Source organism: Protopterus annectens, chromosome 1.part0 (genome assembly GCF_019279795.1).
Source record: "Protopterus annectens isolate FY-2018-M chromosome 1.part0, PAN1.0, whole genome shotgun sequence".
NCBI lineage: Eukaryota > Metazoa > Chordata > Ceratodontiformes > Protopteridae > Protopterus > Protopterus annectens.
The window spans coordinates 1,514,317,052-1,514,343,170 of NC_056725.1; the positions used below are offsets into that span (position 1 = coordinate 1,514,317,052).

The 26,119-nt window shown below is 39.5% G+C and overlaps 1 protein-coding gene across 1 annotated transcript in view; it reads left to right on the forward strand.

Moving 5' to 3' along the window:
- The window catches only part of WDR27 (WD repeat domain 27), a 2,477,832-nt gene that overhangs the window by 48,833 nt on the left and 2,402,880 nt on the right, over positions 1 to 26,119 (forward strand). The window contains exon 2 of the mRNA XM_044072816.1: positions 7,891 to 8,061. Coding sequence (XP_043928751.1) covers positions 7,900 to 8,061 — 162 coding nt within the window. The 5' untranslated portion in view covers positions 7,891 to 7,899. The remainder of the gene's footprint in view (positions 1 to 7,890; positions 8,062 to 26,119) is intronic.

The window sequence follows — 26,119 nt, forward strand, 5'->3', positions numbered from 1 at the left end:
ATAACTTGGACATTGGAAGTGTTGGCAGGGAAGGAGGGAGGGCTGGGAGTTGCCAGTGTGTGTGTGTGTGTGTGTGTGTGTGTGTGTGTGTGTGTGTGTGTGTGTGTGTGTGTGTGTGTGTGTGTGTGTGTGTGTGTGTGGCATTTGCATAAGTTTGACTTGCAGGAAGATAGGTGAGTCGTCTTCAGACATAATAGGCAAACCTAGAGTAAGGGGAATCCAGGAGTAGATCATAAAGGAAAAAAATCCCAGAGTGAAAGCCATCAATGGCAGGACCCACCAGGATGCTCTCAAGTTCCACGATGGCCACAGCTTTAGAACAGAGATTGTCTGGGGCTGCTGTAGGAGAGACTGGTAGACCTGGTGATGGATGGGGTCAGTGGGGTAAACCAGAAAAAAAATGAAGCAGAAGAGGAACCAAAAAAAAAAAAATAAGCAAAAAGGAATACAGTTATTCATAGACTACTGTACCACAAATGCGCCACTATAGATGGATGGGCTGTACTAATGTCAGTACAGACCAGTTCTGTACCCTAACTTGCTAGGACAACAAATTAGGAAGCATGAAGCCCAAATGAAATGCTGATGAACAGGTAGTGTGAAGAAATGGGTAATGATTTCAGAGCTATTCCATATGTTTATGGACTGAATTACATATTGTTTCATATTGGGTTAGCTTCAGTGGTCTAAATGGAGTCCTGTTTTCACCATGTACTTTTCGCTGTGCCATAATGCACCCATATGTCATGTTTTGTTGATGCTTGTTCATTAACCAGATCTGAGGCACATAGTACTGCTATGATGTGTGTCTTATACATATTTTTATTTAGTATTTTGTTGATTTATGTATTTAATATTTATTAACTTATTTACTTAATATTTACTAACTGATTGGGTGACTTGGTATGGTGACCATTTTAGCCACAGCTGAGACAGAATGTTATGACTGTAATAAATGTAATTATCACAAAGACAGAATATTACAAAGATTATGAAAAATTTACAATAATAGATTTAGTTAAAGGAAGAATTTTAAACACTAGTACAGGATTTACTGTATATTTTAGTTTGTTGTAGCTGAAGAAGTTGCATTAATTCTACTATTTTAGCCTGTAACATGACATTTTTTATGCAGCTGACTCAATATAATGTGAACAGAGTCCGTAAAAGTGGTATATGCACACCTCGGAATCCCTTATTTTAGTGATTGTAGCACTTGTATGTTTCAAGATGCATAATAAAGCTATAATGTGCAGTTTATCATTATCTGTGATAGGACCACATGTGCTTTGTATATTATTTGCCTTTAGGCTGCACACTACTGAACTTCCTCATTGTCACTGCTGTAGTAGCCTTCGACTATCTGAGTTGCATCCTGCCCAGGATTTAACAACCGTCCAGTCTTCAAAAAGGTCTGGCTCCCTCTGACATCAACACTCTGACTGCTGAGTCACTAGCCTCTTGGAAGGACGTCAGCAGTCAGAGCATACACAACTTCAGTATTTTCTTGCTGACTCAAGGAAAAGTACCTATGAGGCTTCAAAGGAGTAGCAATTGGCTACAGGCTTTATTCCTGGCAGATAAGTTTCTGTAGGGGAACCCTTCCACTCTGGGTGGATGAGTAGGCACTGGTTCGAGCTTGAGTACAAGCTTGGCTCAGGCACTTGTTCCTACCAGTTAATGAGCCAGGAGCAAACTGAGCCACTTCAGTTCTGTGTGTGTGTTTTTTAACAGTGTTGATTCTGAAAGGACCTACAGACAATATTACTTCATGTTAGGTTTAGTGACTTCTGGAAACACTGTGGTTGGCTAAGAGTGCAGTGAGGGAGGTACTACAGATGTACAGTATTGTAAAGCAAATGTAAGCAACCAGGAAGCACACCTTTATAAAAAAAACGAGAGAGAGAGATGGCAATATGCATATTTGTAGCTATGGATTACATGATCTCTTGTGATGATTGGAAAACTTTTGTTTTAAAAAAAAACAAGGTTTGTAGAGATTTTTGGGTAGCTTCTGTGCTAGTTCTATAGGAAGATGAGGAATGCATCCACCAACGATCTATCGTTGGCAGAAAGGCACCTGTTTGAATTGGGGGATGGCCTGAGTCATGCTTTGTTTTTTTAAATATTCTCTGTGTTTCAAATACGCAGAGTCTGACCATATTACACATTTTTTTGCTTTTCTGTATTGTGAAAGATAGTGTTCTGCTTTGTGGAGACAGAAGGTTGTGGGTAATGTTTAGAACTTAACTGCTCATATTTTAAATAATTTGTTACAGTGAATGGGGGTTGAGTTTGGAAATAGTGAATAACAAACTGAGAGGAGAGTAGAGTATTGTGGCCATTATTTATGTGATTGGTAGGGAGACTGTAATCTGTATGAAAAACAAATGGTGAAATGGTTATTGCTTTGGCTTGCTGTGGGTGAGACATGTCCATCAGTACATGAAAATAACTGCTTTTTGCCTTTGTTTTTGTTCTCTCACTCATAAAATGTTTTTTTTTCTAGAAAATTATTGAGGATTACAATCACTAAAATAATGTCAAATGTTTGAGTTTTGGACTCTATATTCTTCAGAAAATGCATGCTAATGCAAAAATCTTTTACTCTAGCAGCTTTATAAATATACGCAATCAGGATCTAAACTATCAGATTTTTGTCCCTTTCACTTCCCATTATTTTTTGCCTTCGGGTCTTCGTTTTCAACTAAGAGGTTGAGATTGGCCATGTTTTCTTTTATCGCAAGCTGATGTCAGTGGTACAGCGAAGGTAAAAAAGAAAATCAGCAAAAATAACCTTTTGGGTTGAAGCATGCTGTGTGTCAAACCTGAAGGGAATTTATAACACTGTTGAATGATCAGTGACATATGGCATGCCAGGGGGTGCAACGTACAGTGGATATACAAAATGTACACACCCCTGTTAAAATGCCAGGTTTTTGTGATATAAAAAAATGAGACCACAATAAATAATTTCAAAACTTTTCCCACCTTTTAATGTCACCTACAACCTGTACAATTCAATTGAAAAACAAACACATTTGTTAGGGGAAAAAATATAAAAAATAAAAAACGTACAATAAGCTGGTTTATCCGCGGTGGTGGTGCTGCAGTAGCATTGTCGCCTCACAGTAAGACACTGTCCGGTTCGATTCTCAGCTAGAGCGTCTTCTGCGTGGAGACATGCGTGAATGGGCATACCTTCGTTGAAGGTTGTGCGTCAGGGCTGGTAACTCGGCACGTAAAAATCAACTACCAATCATTAGCGGAGCGGAGTTCCGCTGTGGCGACCCCTAACCGGGAAAAGCCAAAAGACACAAACAAAGCTGGTTTTATAAGTGCGCACACCCTTAAACTAATACTTTGTTGAAGTACCTTTTGATTTAATTACAGCATTCAGACTTCTTGGGTACACACCTGCCATCAATTAAAGAGACTCCAATTAACCCCAAATAAAGTTCAGCTTAACTAGTAGGATTTTCTTGACATTTACTCAGTTGCCTGCTACAGCAAAAGCCATGGTTCGCAGAGAGCTTACAAAGCATCAAAGGGATCTCATTGTTGAACGGTATCAGTTAGGGAAGGGTACAAAAAAATTTCCACAGCATTGGATATACCATGGAATACACTGAAGACAGTCATCAAAAAGTAGAGAAAATATGGTACAACAGTGATGTTGCAAAGAACTGGACGTCCCTCCAAAACTGATGAAAAAGCAAGACAAATACTGGTCAGGGAGGGTGCCAAGAGACCTACAGCAACACTGAAGGAGCTGCAGGAATTTCTAGCAAGTACTACATGAGACCACAATCTCCCATATTCTCCATGTCTGGACTATGGGGAAGGGTTGCAAGACGGAAGCCTTTTCTTACACAGAAAAACATCCATGCCTGGGTAAAATTTGAAAAACAATAAATTATCTCCCAAAAGGATGTGAGAAAATGTCTTATGACACCAAGGTTGAACTTTTTGGCCACAATTCCAAAAGGTACACTTGGCACAAAATTAAATTGTCTGCACTTTGACTGCTGATTTTCCTCCAAGGAGCTTGGCAATCAGCATTCAGATTGGGGGCTAGAGCTTTTTAAAGACTGGCCAGTTGTTGTATCCTTGGCAGGATACAACCCAAATAGCCATAAGCTACTTCAGCAGTGAAGAATCTGAACATCCACTGTTATGGTAAGTGCAATTTACACAACTGTACTTTCTGCTGTATGCCCACTCTTTGTGGATTACTCCTCAACACTTCATAAACTCGTCACCTATAGGGAGCACAGTGCTGCTCTGTGTCGTGCCTTCGTGTGTTGCTCCCTACCTCTCCCACTTCACAACTTGAATTCATATACAGTGCGGCTCAGCTGTGTACTCTGCATATGTTGCTGTCTCCTCCATGCTTTTTGTACTAGATATCAGAAGAGCACACAATGTTCCCTTGTGTGCTTTGCAGTACGCTGGTGAGTAAGTGCACCATGTGTTGTACTGCTGAAGATGATGATGGTGTACAATGTAGCAGCTATCACTTGAAATGCAATCTACTCTAAGTTGAATAATATGAGACTCACAAACAACTTGGTGTACAAGTAGATTCAACACTTTGTTTGGTTTGCAGTTAAACATGTGGCTCTAAATCTGAGCTTTAGTCCTTAGTACAGTATGCTACGAGCTTTATGGGGTAGACTCCTGCAAAACATATATTACTATTCACAGAGAAGAAACATTTGGGTCTAAACTTGTATCCTTTTTCACAATCTTTTACATCTTCATTTTGAAATAAAAACCTATTGCTACAAAAAAAAAAAAAAAAAAAAGACTTTTTCACATAAAATTATCTAGAATGTTGATTTCCATTAAAACTTTTTTTTGTTAGATCGTTTACTCAGTTCAACACTAAACCATGTAGATTCTCAGAGGCTTACCAGCAGTTTCAATTTACCAGTCTCCAATTAAAACATAAACTAACGCTCAAGTTCCTTTCCTTTGCCCATGATGCACCTGTATCCCTCTAACTCTCAGATCTTGTTTGCTGCCCAAATGATTAGATGTGCTCTGCACTGCTTGCAGCTAAGTAGGGTCTTTTTCTCTTCTTCCTTCCTACAGTTTTTACTGTTAGCTTTTCTTCCCTATTGATGCCATACTGTTTATCATTTGAAAAAACAAGCAAACAAAAAAAATGTTTCTTTCTTTTCCTCAATTCATGCTAGGTGATTTTGGGCCTAGCCTAGCCCAGGATTTGACAGCTCTAATATCTGATACTATTTTAGGCTGCAGTTGTTCTCTCTTTTTTTTTTTTTTTTTTTTTTATTGTTAATATATAATTAATTGTTTGTGGTATGCATGCTGCTGGAACAATTGGATGCCTCCTGTTAGATCTGTAATGCACCTGGCCCTTAATCCTTTCAGCAGCATAAAAGTAACCAATTCTAAAAGTTCTTTTGCCCTCCACTTCTCAGGATCTGAGAGACAGAGGAGAGAAGAAGCGTTCAGGAAGACAGAAGAGAAGAGAATCATGATATGGAAAAGAAAAAGAATATTCTTCATGATGATCAATCAGCTGTTCATTAGATTCCTGCTACAGTAGCTGCAACTCTATACAAGATGTCTCCTGACAAGGATTTCTAATATCCAGACAGTCTGCAAAGCTTTGGGTTCTTACCCCAGGCACCGTATGTCTGAGTCTGCCCTTAGCATAGGAGTGTGTGCTGGTATAAGAGGGGTTTACAGGCCTGCCAAAACACAGAATTTTCTTGTTTTATGTACACTTTTACAGACTTCTTTGTCAGCTTAGAGGCATAAATATTGTCGGTTAGCTTCAACTATAGTTTTGGGCAAGTAAGTATCCTAGTTGGGGAACCTTTCCTTTTCTTTTAAAATGGTATTTGAAAAGTCTCTTATGACTGTTGGAAGGGGCAAATATTCTTGGGGTAGACAAATCCTTATAAAGATGCCCATACTTTTGTGTATTTTGTCTAGGAGAATATATATTAGATCCTGCCAAATATGTCTTTCTTTTACTCCTAAAACTGTAAGCAGTCAACTAAATTTGTTGAGGATTTTCTTTGAAAACAAGGGCCTGAGAGAGATGTGTCACATGCAATAATGGCATCCGATTCCCCATCTCCCCTGTCTGTGTACAAAGACACAGAAGATGTCTAAAGAGGCTTCCAGTGAAATGCACCTATCAACTTCTTTTTTGTAGTCTGGGACTGATGACTCCTCTGATGCACTTTTACATCTTCCAGAGCATCCGTCTTTCTTTTTTGGTCCCTCTGTCATGCCCCTTCCAGAGGCTGCTAACACATGGGAACATCACATGCCCATTCAAAACATACACCAGGCAGACATAGCCAGGAAGGGATAACTACATATTATACTGAGGGTGAGGAAGGCATATGCCAGGTCCTGGTGAGGGAGGATTTCACCACGTTGCTTATGGAGGTCCTGTGGATTGTATTCTCAAAACCATTAGGCTTGACACAAAAAAAAAGCACACACAAAAAACTAAATATCTGTCTCCTCCTTCTACTTCTACTCATATACAAAAGGGTTCACATGAAGATTGGTTCAACTTTGTGCAGGGCTTATTTAAGGCTATAGTTTCTTCAGCCCTCTCTTCCAACGTCCACATCAGTTAAAAGAAAGAGCTCTTCCTCTAAAGAGGATGTTCTGTCCGAGCCTGATGTGGAATGATTGGACTATGTCTCTTAGTTCTCTTCTCCTACTCCTTATGAGTTTGAATCTAAGGACACTATTTCAGCTTTCACAGATTTCCCCTATGAAGAAAGACTTTTTGGAGATACTATCTCCGAAATGAAAGCTTTCTTCAAGTGGGAAGACTAGGAGATATTCAAGTCTTAAAAAGGTATTATGAACTACTTGGTATGGGTTCCCCAAAACCAGTAGCTGTCCCCACTATTCCTGGGACCCTGGAAGATGCTTTCAGTGCAGCTTCTGTCTCCTCAAAAAAGTGGAGTTCAAACCATAGAGTCCGGAGAAGGAAGGAAAGCAAACTGAAACATTAGTCTGTATTTAGAATTTAATCTAGTTAAGGTACATGACAGTTAATTTATTTTAATATACTCCGTGCCATAGTTTGTATCAAAACCAGGAAAATGCTGTAGCTTTCATGTTGAAAGTCTGTGTAACACCAGTAGGATCTAGACCCTAAACTCCATCTCAGGTGTCTGACTTTCCCCTCCTGCACCTTATATGCAGTGACTCAAAGTCATCTATAGAGTACTGCAAAAAGTTCCTGCATAGGTACTCTGGAGATATCCGATGTCTTCTGTTAACTATAGTCTTATGAGCTGTTTTACCAAACATGGTATGCTGTAGTCCAAGAGATGGCAATCTGGATTGTTTGATTTCTTGTGTAGCTGTCTAATGTATTATGCCTGCTAAGGGTTATATGTGTATAATTTCTTGTGCCCCGATGGTAGATCTGCTTGGCTGTTAAAACTTTTCAGAAAAATCAAAACTCCAACCATGAGATGCTTCTTGAACTACCTATACTTGTTGGTGTAATATATTCCTATTTTCACAAATAATGGAGATTTAGTGTTGGATATAAATTAATGTCCTCAGTAGCACTGCTCACCTAGGTCCCCTTCTTGAATATGAACTTTATTCCAGGATACTTTGGGTCATTCCCTAAAGGCCCTTTGCATTTTCTTTGTGAGGAATTGGTACCTACAGCTCTAGTACACTTTGCCAAGTTTGTTTTAGAAATCAGAAGAGTATAAGCAGTTTTCATGGAAATGGTATACATCATTTTGTAGTGTGCTGTCCATTTGCTAGAATGTGTCATTTAAGAACACTGTAAGAAGCATGCAATGAAAGCAACTGAGAGTGAACACACTCACTTGTATTAATTTGTTTTTCTTTCTATTTCAGGTTGAAATAATGGAAGCTTTGTCAACCTACGCTGTCCTTACAGAAAAACACTCAGTAGTTTCAAAGGTTTCTGTATCTCATATTCAGCTTGCCTGCACCCCGCACAACTGTTCCTTCCCTCTGCATGGCACTGAGCTTTGCATTTGGAATACTGAAGATCCCCTTCAGCAGGTAGATAAAAACACGCAGAGCCTAGATTTTAAGGAATGTGTTAATAATGTTAGTTATAACTGATCCACTTTTGGGTAATTATGAAGTATAGATAAGGCTAACAAACACATCTTAACAACCTTTCACTGTAGGAAGGTAGGAGATAGAGTAACAATGAATATGCAACTAATACAGTGATAAATCCATACAGTGATAAATCCCAAAGAAGTACCATTTTTTGAGTTTGTGTGGAATTAAAACAAAGCCCAGACTTGCAGTTTATTTTCACTTTTGTCATTTAGGTAATATATTCTCCAGATATCTTTCTTAGTCTGTGGGCTTGATTCTTGGTAATTTGTTTACTAATTGTCTAGTGTGGCATTTGCATTCAGAGCTCTGTTATGGCAAGGTGAAGGTGCTCTTTGAGGACAGCTAGTTATTCAAGGATCTATCCCAATTAATCTGGTTAGGCTATCCATTGCCAGTCTCACTCTGGTACTATGGAATCTGCTACCTTCCCTGAAGAAGGGGTTGGTTTTAGTACCAAGGGTTCCCTTGGTGGTACCTTAAATATTATTTTTAGAAGGACCTTTACTTTTTGTGATTTATTCCAATTTACTTTTACTGTTTTAGCCTTATTAAGTTGTCAGCTGCCAAGTTTACGATGTTTTTGTTTTTGTTGTATATTACCTAGTTGTTGGCATCTGCATACAGACACAAACATATATATTCATTTGTTTATTTATTTATTTATTTATTTATTTATTTATTTATTCAATTTGGTAACCAGGGTAATGCAGTGATCCAAGTGCTCTTATTTTAGTCTCACCCCAGACATATATGACAATAGACAAGCAGAAGTATTATGGATACAAACAAAGTGATGTGTGAAGATAACCATGAATTTATAACAGTAATAAAGTATACAGTACAGGGACAGTAGGAAGGGATGATTAGAGTATGGGGGGATGAGTGAAATAGTGAAGGGTAGAGCATATAATGTAAAAAAATAGCAAAAGTAAGATAGGGTACACAGAAATTAACTGTATACAGTATGTACAATGTAGAAGAGATGTCACATATTAGTCTAGGGCAATAATGTGAGGAAGGCAAATATGTCTGACTAGTGAAAGGGAGAGTGGAGGATTATGTGATGTATCCAGAGCGAAAGCATTTGCAAATTGACTCTGACTTGAGATGATCATTAAGCTGAGCATGAAATGGTGGGTAAAATATGAGGTCTTTAAGATTAGAAGGGAGGGATTCCCAGAGTCTGGAGCTTAGGATGGAGAAGGCATGGTTAGTGCAATGAAGTCTGGTTCTGGGACATTGAAGAAGTTGACCAGAGTGGTTGTCTTTATGGATTGTAACTGGGTGGTTGTCTAAAGTGGTAGGAGGCAAGGGAAGACAGGAGTGTTCTTTAAGAAGCTTGTATTATTGGGATCCAAGAAGCAGGCTGTACATTCTTGGGCAGGTAGTATACTGGCTTTATTACACATGATACAATGATGCTCATATCTAGGGGAGAGGGTAATGAAATGGCAGATATAGTTGCTTATACTTTGGATGGAGGAGCTTTGCTTGGATGCTGCTGCAATCAGTGGAAGTCTATATTCAAGTTGAGCTAGTAGAATGCCTTTGTCTATGGTATTCCTGGTTGGTCTGGAGAGAAAGGAGGAAATTTTATAGGACCAGATATGTGGAAATTAATTTTCTTCTCAATTTTTCTAGGTGAGGATGAAAGTTCAGTGCACAATCAAGTCACATACCATGATATTTGAAAGAGATGACTTGATCAATGGAGTTGCTGAGATGATCATGGATAAAAAGTGATTGAGAGTTTTTCTGTCATTTTAAAGGTGGTACCAAGCAGTATTGCTTTAGTTTTGGGAGTATTCAGCATTGGCTTTTTATTATTAAGTCATATGATAAGAGAAAGGAAGTCGGCTTGTAGTTGTTGTGTGGCTGAGGAGGCCAGGTTATAGTGAAATAAGGCTGTGTTATCAACATAAACTGAGAGAGAGAGAGAGACAGAGAGAGGTACGAGAAGTCAAGTGATAGTTTATTAATGAAAATGAAAAAAAAAGAAGGGGGAACCAGAATAAATACCTGAGGGACTAATTTAAGGAGAAGGGTGGAAGCAACGGGGGTGTTCCAAAACTGAAAAGGGAAGTACAGATTAGAAAGATAATTTTTAAACAGAGAGATGTATCTGGGCTAATTCCAGTTTCATTTAGATGATCTAACAGAATGCTATGATTAACCAGATAAAAAGCTCTGGGGGGGGGGGGGGTGTTAATAAAGACGGCTCCAGTGAGGAGGCCTTTATTCATAGCCAGGAGGATGTTATCAGTAAGTGCCCAGAGTGCTGCAGAAGTGCTCCTACCAGCCCAATAGCCATGTTGTTTTAATAATAGTAGATGATATTGGGAGATGTAATTGATGAGTGATTGTAAACACATTTTTTCAAGGGTTTTACAAAATATGGGAAGAATGGAGGTGGGGCGGAAGTCAGTGGCATGGAATATGTTAGTTTTTGGGGGATGGTTTTAACAATGGCTGTTTTCCAAATATCAGGCATGATATTTTGAGTTAGACAGAGATTGTAAATGTGAATAAGGGGTGGGATTGTGAAGTTCTTAAATAGGAACTAAAATCATGGAGAAAGCAAGAAGGTAAGACCTATTCTGTCATGGGGATTAAGTTTTCTTTTCCTCAACAAACCTACACTAGGAATCAAAGTGGTGCTAAGAAAACTTGGTTCCATAATTTGTAAGGTTCTTTTCCTGACAAAGCAGAGAGGTCTCCTCCAGAGGCAGAGGAGCCTATAATGGGATATGCTGCCCTAGAGGCAGAGGGGGGCCTGCAGAGCCAGGGCTCTAGAGAATCGTTTCCTGATGAGCAGTTTCAGTGCTCCTGAAAGCACTGCCAGACTGTCCTACTCTGGAGGTCGTTTTTCTCTGTACTCAAGTGTCTGGGCCGAAATTACTACAAACGCTTGGGTGTGAAACATTATATCCAGAGGCTACTGCTTTTCCTTTTCCCTTCCTCCTCCAAATGTACTGAAGAGACTCTTCAACATTCCACCCAGTCAGAGGGAGTTTTTTCTGGCTGAAATCACAAAATTGCTGCAGAAGAGTCATCCAAGAGGTCCCAAACGATCAGAAAGGGTCCGGAACTTATTCCAGTTTCTTTTTGGTGCCAAAAAAATGGGATCTGCAGTCCATACTGGACCTAAGCAATCTCAATTTGTATGTGAAGAAAACCAAGTTCCAGATGATGATGATACATTCCATACTTCCATTGCTGAGGAAGGGTGATTGAATGTGCTCGGTGGATTTCAAGGATGCGTACTATCACATAACTTCTGGAGCTCCTGTCTGTTTTTATCTGTGCTTTGCTTGGGAGACAATCTCTTTCAGTTTTGAGCCTTGCCCTTTGATCTCACCCCCTGTATTTGGATGATTGGCTCCTGACTGCCCCCACTCAGTGTCAACTTTGGCAGGCCAGGGATTATGTTTTCCAGATGTCTCACTTTCTAGGCATCACAATAAATTTGGACAAGTCCCATCCAATGCCAGTTCAGAATTTAGAATTTATTGAAGTATAGCTGAACACTTCTACTCAAATAGCTGCTTTGCCACAACATAGCAGTGGCACTTTGAAGTCTTGGGTTCAAGCAATTCTGCTTTCCCCATCTCCTTCAGCCATGCTGACTCTGCGGTCTATGGCAGCTGCCATTCTTTTGGTTCCACTAGCCAGGTACTATATGTGCATTCTCCAATGGACGCTATCTGTTCAATGGTCTATTCTACATCAACCCCTATCTGCTCCTCTCAGACTGACAAGTATTTGCAGGTCTCATCTATGGTGGTGGATTCAAGCAGATTTGACAATTGGCAGACCTTTCATTCTCTCCTTACTCACAGCCACTGTGACTATGGATGCTTTCCATCTATGGTGGGGGAGGTATTTACAGGGGAAGATGGTCCAAGGCACAATGACTCTGCTACAGACCAGTCTCCATATCTTCTTGGAGATGAGAGCTGTCCTTTTGTCATTGCAAGCCTTTCAGGATGTCCACCCTCCAGGGACTATTGCTATTCTCACTAACAACATGTCAGTATTCTGGTACATCAGCAAGCAAGGAGGAACCCATTCATACCCTCTCTGTAGAATGGCCATGAGGGTCTGGGAATGGGCGATCTTTTCAAACCACTTTCTTCTTGCAACACATATACCGGGGATATCAAACATGTTAGCAGACAGGCTCAGCAGGTCTATTCTGATGCCTCACAAGTGGTCCCTCAATCAATCAGTTGCAAATGAGATATTCAACTGTTGGGGTCTACCCTGCTGGGACCTTTGTGTATCCCCTTACAACAAGAAATGCAGCAGTTTCTTCACTCTAATCCCCCCTTTAGGGGGCTCCCCCAGGTATGCTCTGGTCCACGATTGGCCACTGGGACTCCTGTACACCTATCCCCCCTCTTCCTTTGATTACAAGATTTCTTCAGAAAGCCAAATGGTTGAAGAGTATGGTGATCCTTATTTCCCCCTTTGGCCTCATCAGGTGTGGTTCTCCTTCCTTTGGTCTCTTCTCAAACACCCTCCATGGATGCTGGAACACTAACAGGATCTCCTTTCTCACCTGATGTTAGGAGTCCACCCCGATCTTTCCACTCTCAAGTTAACCATATGGTTTCTCCAGTTCCTTTGATTGCTAGAGGGTCCAGGTTTTCCTCTCCGGTAAAAGCTATACTTTTGTCCTCTCAGAAAGCAGCTACTAAGAAGGTATACAAGAGTAAGTGGAAAAGGTTTTCCATTTGGGCAGTCAACAATCACACAGATCCCTTTTCAGCTTTGATTCTCTCTATTCTGTCATTTTGGAATCTTTATTTAAGCAAGGTTCTAGTTTTGATACCATTAAACTTCAGTTAGCAGCTATTTCCAGTTTCCGTTCAGGTTTGCCTTCAGGGTTGGTTGATTCTGCTGGGTTATGTAAAGCCTTCATGAAAGGTGTTTTTCTTTTGAGGCCTTGACCCAGAGTCCTTTTGAGCTGGCTAAGGATTGTGACTTGAAGGTTTTGTCATGGAAATCTGCTTTTCTTGTTGCCATTACATCAGCAAAAAAGAGTATCTGAGTTGCAACCACTCTCTTCCAAGCATCCCTACATCATTTTTCACACGGATAGGTTTTCCCTCCATACTAACCTTTCTTTCATGCCGAAGGTGACTACTTATAACAAGATCAACCAATGCATTCAATTATAGGTGTTCTTTCCTAATTATTCTAACAAAGAGGAATACTTTTGTATTCTTCAGATGTTCACAGGCAACTCCAGTTCTGCCTCCGTAGGATGAAGCACTTCAGGAAGTTGAAACAGTTGTTTGTCTCTTTTTCCTAATCATAAAAGTCAAGCCATTTCAAAAGTGATGATAGCAAAGTGGATTATTAACTGTATCTCTTTTGTTTATGAAAAGAATGGTTGGCAGTTGTCTGGTCCTCCAAAAGCTCTTTCAACAAGGACTCGTTGATGACATTTGTGCTGCAGCCACCTGGTCTAGTTCTCATACCTTCGTGTCTCACTATAAGTTAGATATCATGTCCAGAAGCAGGATGTCCTTTGGTTCATTGGTGCTCCGGCATATCATTCCTCGAGGCTGCCCAAGAAATTATGTAGCTGGGGACTCTGACCCATACGTGAAGCAGAATGAGAAGGACAATGTCAGATTTATTAGTTACTTACCATAACTTGGTATCTGTGTTCTCCTCTTATTCTGCTTCACCTTCCCATCCAACCATTTCCCTTCATAGTGGTTCTAGAGGATCTAGATAGCCTCTGTTGGAACCCTGGTTCCAGGTTGAGCTCCTGGTTTTCTTTTCTTCTCTTTCCTGGCTTATGTGGGCAGCAAACTTTATCTGAGGAGGTTGGGCTAGATTTAGAGGATTGTGGGTAGAGGAGGAGTTCTGAGCCTGGAAGCTAAAGTCTGTAGGAGGTGGCTGAGCCAGATCTGAGGGTCAGATTCAAGACCTATAAGTGAAGCAGAATGAGAAGAGGACAACACAGATCCCAAGTTATGGTAAGTACATAACTAATAATTTTTCACATTCCATAAACATATGTATTCCAGTCAGCTTTTACATCTTTACTATGTTTACAACAAACTAAATAAGTCATTTCACTAAATTTAGAAATGTTAAGGGACTACCAAACATTCTGTGCATACATTTCCACATAAAAGCTTTCCAGTATTAACTTGAAGTGTGACTAATTGATTTAAGTAACAACGTTTTAATCTTATCATCTATTGAGTCACTCAATCCACTACTATATAAAAAGTTCCAGAAATTTGCATCAAAATTGCTATTACTATAATTTTAATTAACTTGTATAACATGGACAAGCTTCCTTTGTAGGTCAATCTAACTTCAAAAATGGCATTCATAGAATTGTATAGTGGGGGAATAATATTCTGTTTCTCTTCACTCGTATATTTCTTAAATTTATTTAATTTTTTACTGATGGATAACTTGTTAACAGATTCATCCAACTTCTATTTTTTATTAAATATTCTGGGGACTTAGCTTTTCCTTTTTTAAAGCAATCATACCATAATACTAATCCATTCCTTTTTAGTAAATTAATTTTAACATTGTTCTGAGCAGTGGGAAAGCACAAAATTTTCCATTTTGATATTAATGGTGTTTTAAAAATATATTTCTTAACTGTTTTAAGAATTCATTTCATATACGCAGAGTCTAAAAATTGAAATACATTTCCTTCTAAGGTAGCTTTTGTTAACCAGATGAAATGATTATTATATATTTCTAATTTATCATATATATATATAATCTGTTCCTGGATGGTTTTACATTGACTAGTGTAAGTTGAGTCTATCCAGAGTATAACAGAGTTAAAACTTGCAGCAAAAGAATAAGATTCTATGTCTGGAAAACTAATACTCCCATAATCTTAAATGATTTCTATAAACAATTATTGGCTTTTTAGTATACCATAAGAATGAAGTTAACATTTTTTCCATTTTCTTTAAACATTTATTTGTCAGGTATTAAAGCTATTGAATGCAATATGTATATAATCATGAGTAATAAATTATTTTAATAAAAGTAAAAAGACATTAATTCCATTTTTAATCAGAAGTAACACTTCAATTATTTTTTCAAAAGTATTATTATTAATCTTACTCGCATCTTGATAGATTTGTATTCCTAAATATTTTAGTTCTTTCCCTTCCCAATTATATTTACTTATTTATATTTAATTTAATTATCAATACTTGATAGCAACTTTAAAATGTCAGTTTTATTATTCAGCAGCAATACTTCTTGAAACTTTTCAATTTCCTCATCTGTTTCTTCAACTGAATAATTTAAATCTCCTATAGTTAGTAAAATAGCTGCAAAAAGCTATATTTTAGATTGGCAATCTCTGTTAATTTTGAATCCATCAAAATTTTCATTGCTTCTTATACTATTAGCTATGGGTTCAATAATTAATGCAATTAGTAGAGGAGACAAAGGACATCCTTGCTTTGTGCCTTTGTTTAAAGTGAGTCCTTGAGAAATGTAAGATCCAATTTTAACATATGCTTTGGAATCTGTATACAATTTTTAAATAATCCAATAAACTGTTCTAGAAAAATTTTAAACAAGCATTTCTAATGTACAGAACCAAAAGCTCTCCCGCTACCTAAGATAATTAGGGCCAATTTCTTGTTTATTCCTTTTGCTAAATCTAAGATAGTTACTACCCTTTTTATATCCTTGTACATTACTCTATTGAATATAAATCATGTTTGATCTTTGTTAATTAATCTACTATATCTCTTAATCATAGCAAAAATGGAAGTAAATATCTTATAGGCTACATTTAATAATGAAATAGTTCTATATGAGGAAACTCACTTATTATAATTTCCTTAAGTATAGTTGAGATTACAGAAAATTTCCATGAGGAAGGAATTATTTTGTCACTCTGAATTATTCTGAAAATGTCACACAGTAATTCTAAAATATTTAGAGGAAGTAGAATGTATAATTCCATACTTAAATCATCTAACCTGAAGCTTTACAATTTTCCCCTTTTTTAAAGCTTCTTTAACTTCTATCAGGGTAATAGGCTTATTCAACAGAGATACTTGTTGGTCATTAAGTTTATTAGTAACATTTTCTTTAAATAACTTTCAATTTTGTAATCATCAGGATTATTATTTTTATCTTTATTAAGACCCTCATGGATTTTTTTTAAAATATTAAGCATTTCCTCTATGTTTGAAGTAAGCTTATTAGTGTGAGGATTTGGGATATTATTGAGTTTTACCTTTTTGGTTAATATCTTACTGGTTTTAGCTAATCTATGTAGATGTTTTAAGTCATTGCATAACTGTGCAGTTTTATTATTTCTAAAGTTATCTCCATGTCATGTATTAAAACTGTTTGATATTTTGTCATTTTTTAATGACTTCAGTATTATCTAATTTCCTTGTTTGTTGTTCAAATCTCACTTTGTGTATTTTATCTTGTATTTCTAACAACTCTTTCTTTATTCCACTCTTTTACTAGCCCATCTTCCAATTCTATCTTTAATATGCATTTTTAAGGAGTCCTATAATATGACTTTACTAACCTGACCATTATCATTCAAAGATAAAAAAAAAAATTCTTGATTTGTTCCTAATGTAACTCTTAAACTATTTTGGTTTCATCATGTATACTGGGATTTTGTAAATAATCTAAAATTTCTCTACATCCATTATTATTTTAATACTTAGTGCATTGTGATCAGGTAAAGGACAAGGAACAGTTTTAAAATAATTCACTTTATTAAGTAAATCGCATAAATCCTGTCAGTTCTAGTTTACATCCCATATGCATAAGAATAATGAGTGAAGAATACTGGCTTATCATCTGCTTTTACTAGTAAATCAAATAAATTATTATTACTAATCCATGTATTTAGTGCTTTAGTGCATGTCACCGTATTCTCACTTGTGGGACCCTCCGCCTCAGGCAACCCAAATGTCCTGGTCCTATACCAAAGCTTAAGCCTGGTTGCTGTAAGGTGCTTGGAATGTAACATGCAAGACCATAAGCCATGGGCCATAAATGTGACAGCTGCACGCACAGACCTCAGAACTGACTTTTTAGTTGGATTATAGTATAAGGAAAAGGAAAGTATGCCATCCAGAAAGGGAAAAGGTCCTGTAGGAGAGAAGGAGGGAGGGAATGAATACTGCAACATGGAAGAGAAGGACATCTACGGTTATGGTAAGATTTTACACAACTAATCTATGTCCTTCTATTCACATGTTGCAGTATTCTCACTTGTGGGAGAGTACCACAGCACAACAGGAGAAAGGGTGGAGGAAGAGGTAGCAGTCTCCTGGAAACCATGGCGGATCACTCTAGCAAATCCTGCCCTGGCTCTGGAGATGTTGTCCAATTTATATTGCTCATGAAGGTATGTACAGAGGACCATATGGCTGCCTCTATGACAGTAGCCATGTCTAGGCCTTTGAGAAAGGCACCTGAAGAGGCTACTGCTCTAGTAGAGTGTGCTTTTTCAGAGTGAAGCAACTGTCTACCATGGAACGAGTAACAGAAGGTAATAGCTTTGCATATCCAGGAGGATATTTTCTGTTTGGATACAGCTTTCCCCAGGGCCCTGAGGTGAAAAGATACAAAGAGCTGATTGGACTTTTTAATGCCTTTGGTCTTGTCCAGGTAAAACCTCAGTTGCCTGTGAACATCAAGGAAGTGGAACACTCTCTCACTGTCATTGTGTGGCAAAGGGAAAAAGGTAGGTAAATGAATAGATTGGGTAAGGGACAATTCATTGACCACTTTGGGCATGAAGGAATGATTGGTAGGCAGAATTACCCTGTCTGTGTGGAAGATAGTGTAAGGTGGAGTTGCCATGAGTGTTTGCAGTTCAGGGACTCCTAGCTGAAGTAAAAATACAGTCTTCCCAGTGCACATCTTTAAGGTGGCAGAAGCTTCCAGTTCAAAGGGAGCAGTGGTAAGTTTCTCCATTGTGAAGTTCAGGTCCCATGGAGGAGGAATAGGTTTCCTTGGTGGTCTGATATGGAGAACCCCATTAAGGAAAAGTCTGACCTCCAATCTGGATAATAGGGGTGGCTCAATAGGTAAGCAAGCTGAAACGGCTGACAAATGGACTTTCACTGAGGAGTATTAAAGTTCTGATTGTAGGAGCTCACATGTATAGGCTAGGACTAGAGGAACATCTGCTTAGACGGCATCTAGCTGCCTTAGAAGACACCAACTGGAGAACCTTTTCCATTTTGATAAATAGGATCTTCTGGTAGTGGGTTTCCTGGCCTCCTGCAGGACAGATTGCACAACCTCCGAATACAGGTGTCTCAAAGGGATCAGAAGTTTATCACCCACAGGGTTAGGCTGAGGTATTTCAGATGAAGATGAATGAGAATTCCCTTCTATTGTGTGAGCAGGTCCACCTTGTGAGGCAACTTGTGGTGACTGCCCTTGGCAAGACATAGAAGAAGGGTGAACCAATGCTGCCTTGGCCAATAGGGGGTCTCCAGCAAGATTTTTGGTTTGTCCTTCTGAATTTTCAGCAGGACCTTCTGAATGAGCAGGAAAAGAGGAAAGGCATAAGAGAGCAGCCCCTTCCAAGAAATTGAAAAGGCACCCCCTTTCCACGTTAGTGGGGGTGGGAGTCTACAGCAGAATAGCTGTAGTTGTCTGTCCTGAGGGGAGGCAAAAAGATCTAAGAAAACATCTCTGTGTAACATCCATTTGTGATGTTGAGAGAATGATCTGCTGAGGGTATCTGGCTGATTGTCCTGAGATGGGATGTAGACCACCGGCAGTGTGACATTGTACTGGGTGGCCAATTCTAAATTGTAAAAGAGAACCACACCAGCAGGACTTAACACTGTTTTAATAAAAATCAGGAAGAACAATAAGGTTGGGCGGCCAATTCCCATGTCTGTATTGCTAGCATGCACAGTAAGTAGGATCTGGTTCCCCCCTGCTTGTTAATGTACCACATCACAGAGGTGTTGTCTGTGAAGACTTGGAGGGGACCTGGTTGAATTAGAGGTAGGAAGGTCTTTAGAGCTGGAAGGAGAGCAGTCATTTCCCTCATGTTGATATGTTTTCTCTGGAGGGAGGGTTCCCATTGAGCCTGCACCTTGAGATGGTTCATAGTGGCTCCCCTTCCCAAATCCATGGCATTTGTGTGCAGGAATTGCACTTGCTTTGTGGGTTGCATAGGAAGGTCTGGGTTCTGGTTATTTGTTGGATCCACCACCTCAACTCTTTATTTAGGCAGGTCAGGAAGGGCACCTGGAATTCCAGGGGGTGATTGTGTTGAGACCAGACATTTTTTTAAGAACCACTGGAACTTCTTCATGTGCAACCTGGCAAGGGGCAACATTGGAAGAATAGATGCCATGAAGCCTAGAAGAAGAGGAATTGCCTGGCAGAGATGCGGTTGATTGAAAGCAACTCTTGGAAGTAGTTGTTTAGAGAAGAGCCCTTGTCTTGGGGAAGGAAGTCTGTCATCAAATCTGTCCTTATTCTGCAGCATAAGAAGGTTTGGTCTTGGATGGAGTAAGGGAGGATTTTGTTAGATTGAGAGTAAACCCCAGACTTTGAAGGAGGGACATAGTGAATTGCAGGTGTGTCCTGAGCATACCTCCCAGCCATACCAAATTACTCAGTTTTAACTGAGTTTTAGGGTCCAAATAATGGGGTGCCACGATTCCCGAGTGACACTCCTGCATTTCTGATTTTTCCCAGCTTTTCTTTCCCCACATTTTCTGAGTTGACGTCATCACGTGCGCAATGACGTCAGCTCCTCCGGGGCTACCACCATGTCGGAATTGAGCTACTGGGCCAGCTGACTCAGTAACTTTTGAATTGCACTTGCGAGCAGGAAATGAGCTCAAGGCCAACTGACTCACTCACTTTTGAGTTCTGTGGGTACTGCAGAGTGAGCGGGAAGTCCTGTGGGTACTGCAGAGCATTATTCTGGCACTCGACTCTAGTTTATTTTGAGCTTTTGCGAGCGTGAAGTCTACTTATTCAGCAAGGAATGGGATGTGTTTTTGCCCCTGGCAGTTTGCTAAGTTATTACAGACAATATAACAGTTACATGGTACATCAACAAGCGAGGGGGAACCAGGTTGTATCTCCCTTGCAGACTAGTCATGTTAGTTGGGGATATAGCTTCACAGCACAATCTCATCCAACAAGCATTGTGCATTCCATTGGAGCAAAATTGTGTGGCAGACAAGCTGAGCAGTACAAGGGCAGACCCTTATGAATAGAAACTAGATCAAGCGGCCTTCCAAAATTTGATCCATCTGTAGGAAATTCATCAAGTGACCCATTTCCCTCCTTTCTGAGCAATCAACTGGCAAGATTCTGTTTAACGACTTCATGTAATAAAGGCCTAGAAGACTAATGACCTTTCTTTTCTTTGGACAGGAATGTTTCTGTATGATTTTCCACCCTTTTCACTAATATCCAGGGTACTTCTGAAGATTCAGAAGTCCCTGAAGATCATTGTGGTGACTTCCTTCTAGCCAGGCAACCTTGGTTCTCACTTCTTTTGGAAATGACCAATGCCAGTTACCACAGTTACTCACACAAGAACAGGTGTTTGATATACCCTGACCTCAATCAACTTCAATTTACTACCTGGATGATAGGGTCTTATCCTTTAGGCACCTATTTATTTAAGTCATGCAGTAGGTACTAATGGAAGCTAGAAAGCCTGTTCTAGAAAATCATATATTAGTAAATGGAAAAGATTTTCTAGTTGGTGCCAGCAACATAACCAACAGCCATTCAGTGCTAGTTGATCTCTAGTTTTACAATATTTGTTTGAGTTACTATTCTATGTCCTTTCTTACTTTTTCATCAAGGTTCATTTATTGGCCATTTCAGCATGTCTGCCCATGGATCCTCCTCTTTCAATGCATTCATATGTCAGCAGTTTTTGAAAGGGGTTTTGCATAAGAGCCCTCCAAGAAAACTGGTGGTCCTTTTGATTTTAAATTTGTGTTAGAAAAGCATTTGACTCCATTTGAACCAGCTAACCTGGCTGACTTGAGGATTTTAACACTGGAAACTATTTTATTGATTGCTCTGGCTCTGCAAGAAGGGTATCTGAGTTGCAAGCTCTTATGGTGAGTCACCCCTATCTCATTTTACACAGAGACAGAGTTTCTTTGAGAACTAATCCTTATGCCTAAAGTGGTATCTATGTTTACTTTAAGCCAAATTATCCATCTCCCTGTTTTCTTTCCTGAACCTAAACATGAGGGAGGAAGGCTACTCCATATCTTGGATGTCCATAGACAACTCGGGTACTATACACAAAAAAGAACAGCAAACCAGTAAATGTTCCAATACAGCTCCAGGTGATGGCCAGTTGAAAAAAACTCCAGCGCAAACAGGAACAAGTAGAAAGCGTTTATTTCAAATAAGAAACAACAACGTAAAACAAATAAAACACGTAAAACCACTAAGCGCTTTCACCTGAAAAGGAGTCAGGCATCATCAGAGTGTTGGGTACTATCTTGACATAACTAAATCTTTCAGATATTTGGATCAATTACTCATTTCTTGTGTAGGTAAGAAAAGGGGACAGCCTGTGTGTCAAAACAAGTTTCCAAATGATTGTCAGAGTCTATTACCTTTTGTTATACTCACCACAAAAAAACTATTCCAGGCAGGGTAAAGGCCCAATCTACCAGAGCCTTGACTTCATCAATGGCCTTTGGAAAGTGTTGGGTTCTAGAAGTATTCTATAAGCTGCTACTTGGTCCTCTCTACATACTTTTACAAAGCACTATAAGCTTGATTCCCTCTCTAGGTCTAGACCAGGCTTTGCTAGGACCATTCTCCAGGGCATCCTAGATCCTTCCCCTTCCACCTCTTAAATGTAGTAAGCTAGGATAATCTGCCTATATAGCTAAGCCTACTTCAGCAGTGATCAATATGATGAACATAGTACAACTGTGTAAATAGACATACCATATCAGTAGAATTTTGAATGATCACTGCTACAGTAGCCACTCATTCAGTCCATTCCACTTCATGTTTAGTGTATCGTTTATGCCAGAGTATGGACAATTATTTTTTTGTTATTCTTAGTATTGTCTTTTCAGAGCTCAACCCCTCTCTGTCTCTGTCTCTCTGTTGCCATGAAAGCTCTGAAGGGTTTGACACCCAAGCCTGTCTTTTTAGTCAGCTCAGCTTGAACTGATTGACTGTTTGGGTGCTTGGAAGTTGCCCTGAAGCTTTGGGAGCCAGCTGGCTGTTATAGTGTATGGCGGATATAACTCGTATAGCTAAGGCTACTGTAGCAGTGATCATATGAACATCTACTGGTGTGGTAAGTTTACTTACATAAATATACTTTCTTTCCTAAACTTAAAACAGGGGAGAGAGAGAATCCTTCATACTCTGGATGTCTACAGGCAGCTCAAAGATTACACTGACAAAACAAAAGATTTTAGAATTTTGGATCAGCTCTTCCTTTCTTTTCATGTAAAGAGAAAAGGAACAACTAGACAATTTCCAAATGGTTATAACATTCCAATCATTTTTTTTACTTTTATCATGGTAAATCCATACCTCAGAGGGATAAAGCTCATTCTACTATATCTATGTCTATTTCTAAGGCATATTGGCAAAGGGTTAACTCTACAGTTATTCTAGAGACAGATACGTACGTGGTCATCGATACATACCTTCACCAACAAGATAAACTATGTTTTTCCCAGAGCCAGAACACGTTTTGCGAGGCCATTTCTCCAGCGGCACCTGGACTGTGACCCTCAACTATCCTCCTTGGCTATCTAGGCTTTGACATTCATTCCGTATAGTTCTATGCTACTGCAACAGTGATCTAATGATGAACATAGTACAGCATGAAGTTATGGGAAAGAGTAGTGGAAGCTAGGTTAAGAAGGGAGGTGATGATTAGTGGTCAGCAGCATGGTTTCATGCCAGGAAAGAGCACTACAGATGCGATGTTTGCTCTGAGAGTGTTGATGGAGAAGTACAGAGAAGGTCAGAAGGAGTTACATTGTGTCTTTGTGGACTTAGAGAAAGCATATGACAGGGTGCCTAGAGAGGAGTTGTGGTATTGTATGAGGACGTCGGGAGTGTCAGAGAAGTATGTAAGAGTGGTACAGGATATGTACGAGGGTAGTGCAACAGTGGTGAGGTCTGCGGTGGGAGTGACGGATGTGTTTAAGGTGGAGGTGGGATTACATCAAGGATCAGCTCTGAGCCCTTTCTTATTTGCAATGTTGTTGACAGGTTGACAGAAGAGATCAGCCAGGAGTCCCCGAGGACTATGATGTTTGCAGATGACATTGTGATCTGTAGTGAGAGTAGGGAACAGGTGGAGGAGACCCTGGAGAGGTGGAGATATGCTCTAGAGAGAAGAGGAATGAAGGTCAGCAGAACTAAGACAGAATATGTGTGTGTGAATGAGAGGGAGGATAGAGGAATGGTGAGGATGCAGGGAGTAGAGGTGGCGAAGGTGGACGAGTTTAAATACCTGGGATCAGCAGTTCAGAGTAATGGTGAGTGTGGAACAGAGGTGAAGAAGTGAGTACAGGCAGGATGTAGTGGGTGGAGAAGAGTGTCAGGAGTGATTTGTGACAGACGAGTACCAGTAAGAGTGAAAGGGAAGGTCTACAAGAGGGTAGTGACAACAGCTATGTTATATGGGTTGGAGACAGTGGCATTGACAAAAAGGCAGGAGTCAGAGCTGGACATGGCAGAGTTAAAGATGTTAAGATTTGCACTGGGTGAGATGAGGGTGGACAGGATTAGGAACAAGTATATTAAAGGGTCAGCCCAGTTTGGAAGGTTTGGCGACAAAGCCAGAGAGGCAAGATTACGTTGGTTTGGACATGTGCTGAGGAGGGATGCAGAGTATATTATGAAAAAGATGCTAAGGATGAAGCTGCCAGGTAACAGGAAAAGAGGAAGGCCTAAGATAAGGTTTATGGATGTGGTGAGAGAGGACATGCAGGTAGTTGGTGTGACAGAGCAAGATGCAGAGGACAGGAAGAAATGGAAACAGATAATCTGCTGTGGCGATCCCTAATGGGAGCAGCCGAAAAAAGAAGTACAGTTGTGTAAGTAAATTTACCATAATAGTACATGTATGAATATATCACTGTTGCAGTATGACAACCCCCTCCCTTAGTTTATTTCTATTTGTTTTCCTTGCTTTCTGGATTTTTTGTTACCAAGTTGGGGTTCCATTTCCCCTGTCCCACTTCTGTCCTAGCACATAAATATTTAAATTGATTACCCGGCTAAGTTGTCGTTAGATCTCAGCATCCCTGTTTTAGAGAGGCAAGAAAGCTCCAAATGTTGGCATCCATACATCTGAATTTATACCAGCACACCTGCAAGCTGTCTTGAATATACGGTGCACATGGAAAGTGACCAGAAACTTTTGTATATTGGCCAGACATCTGATTCTTAGCATGATATGCCCCATATTGCTATATAGTACTGCAACAGTGATCTACTTGAATGTCTACTGTTATGGTGAGTTTGCTTACAAAACTGGATTTTCCCATTGCTTCAACAGCAGATTAGCCACTGTCTATTTATCTATAATGTTCACCATCAAATAATAAATAATTTTTACTCAGTATTATGTCTAGCAAACTCCAAGTGCTGTTAATCTCAGTATCTTACATTATCCTGTTTGTCCTCTTTAACTGTTGGGATATTCACTGCATGGCAGATTTAACATGGGAAACTGACTCCTCTCCAAACACTCAAGGTCCTTCTCCACTCTCATAATGCACATGTTCTCTCTTTACCCTTAGGCCTTGGTTACTACTTCAGGAAAAAGTCAAAATCTTGGGCTTCAGAAAAATGCCCTTTTCTCAGCCATTTACTAAAAAGTTGATCAAACTTTTCACATACATCTTTCTGTCCTTTTGCTTCTTTCTATAGGATTAAAAAATGTTACTCCTTCCCACTCTTGCAACTTGGAGTTGTAGACCTCATCATTTCATTTAGTTCTTTCTATCCCTTTTAGATAGTTAGTATCCCTTTTCTGGTGAAATTTTCTAGTTATTTTACTATTGACCTTGTATATGTTATAATTGTTATTGTTTATTGCAGCACTGATGCTTTATTCTTTCTTTCTGTCTTTGAATCTTAATTCAACATAGACAAAGACTACAGAAAGTGTGCCTGCTGTGGGCACAAAATTCTGCCCCAACATACCCATGAGCTGTGTATGATATAAGGTCACATCACCTCCTGGCCTCCTGTGAGATCTGCATGGGCTTCAGTCCTTGATATCTTTGAGTGAGAAAAAGAGAACTGGTACTTGAATGGAAAAAGACAAAGAAAAATGATAAACAAAGAGAAAGTGATAAAGACAGAGAAAAGAAAAAAATGAGACCAGAAGATATTCAGCATTTGTCCTCTCCTCTTACAAAATCTTCCTCAGTCCTTTCCAGAAGGCCTTGGCTCCCATTTCAGCACCATCTCTGTCTCTAGTTCCAGAACCTTCTTGCTCTGAGATAATTATTATTCATGATTGCTTCCACAGTCACTCCTCTGAGAAGAACCTTTCAAGAATCTTTCCCTCCTGTTCCCCCTTCTACTTCATTTCTAAAGTCTATTAGGTTGGAGCACTACAAATTTTGACTGAAAAAGGATGATTAGCATCTTCGTAAACAAGCACTTCCCTCTTAGTTTCTAGGGCAGATCAGGTTGGCATTAGATTTCACTAAATAGAAATGTATTTCCTGGCATGGGTATTAGTACTGGAGGATTTAGAGCCATTGCCTTTCCCAAGAGCTTCCTATGTTGGCACCAGCAGAATCAGATCCCTTGGTGCTGAATCTGACTGGGTCTTAGTGCTGATCCCTTGAAGATGAGTTCTCAGCATCATCTTTGCACTGTGCCCTTTTCATTTGTTAGTGTCACTAGCATTTGAGGAGTTGGTTCAGATGTCAATTTCAGAGCCATCTAGTCCATTAGTGTTAGGAATTCTGTATTTAGTCCC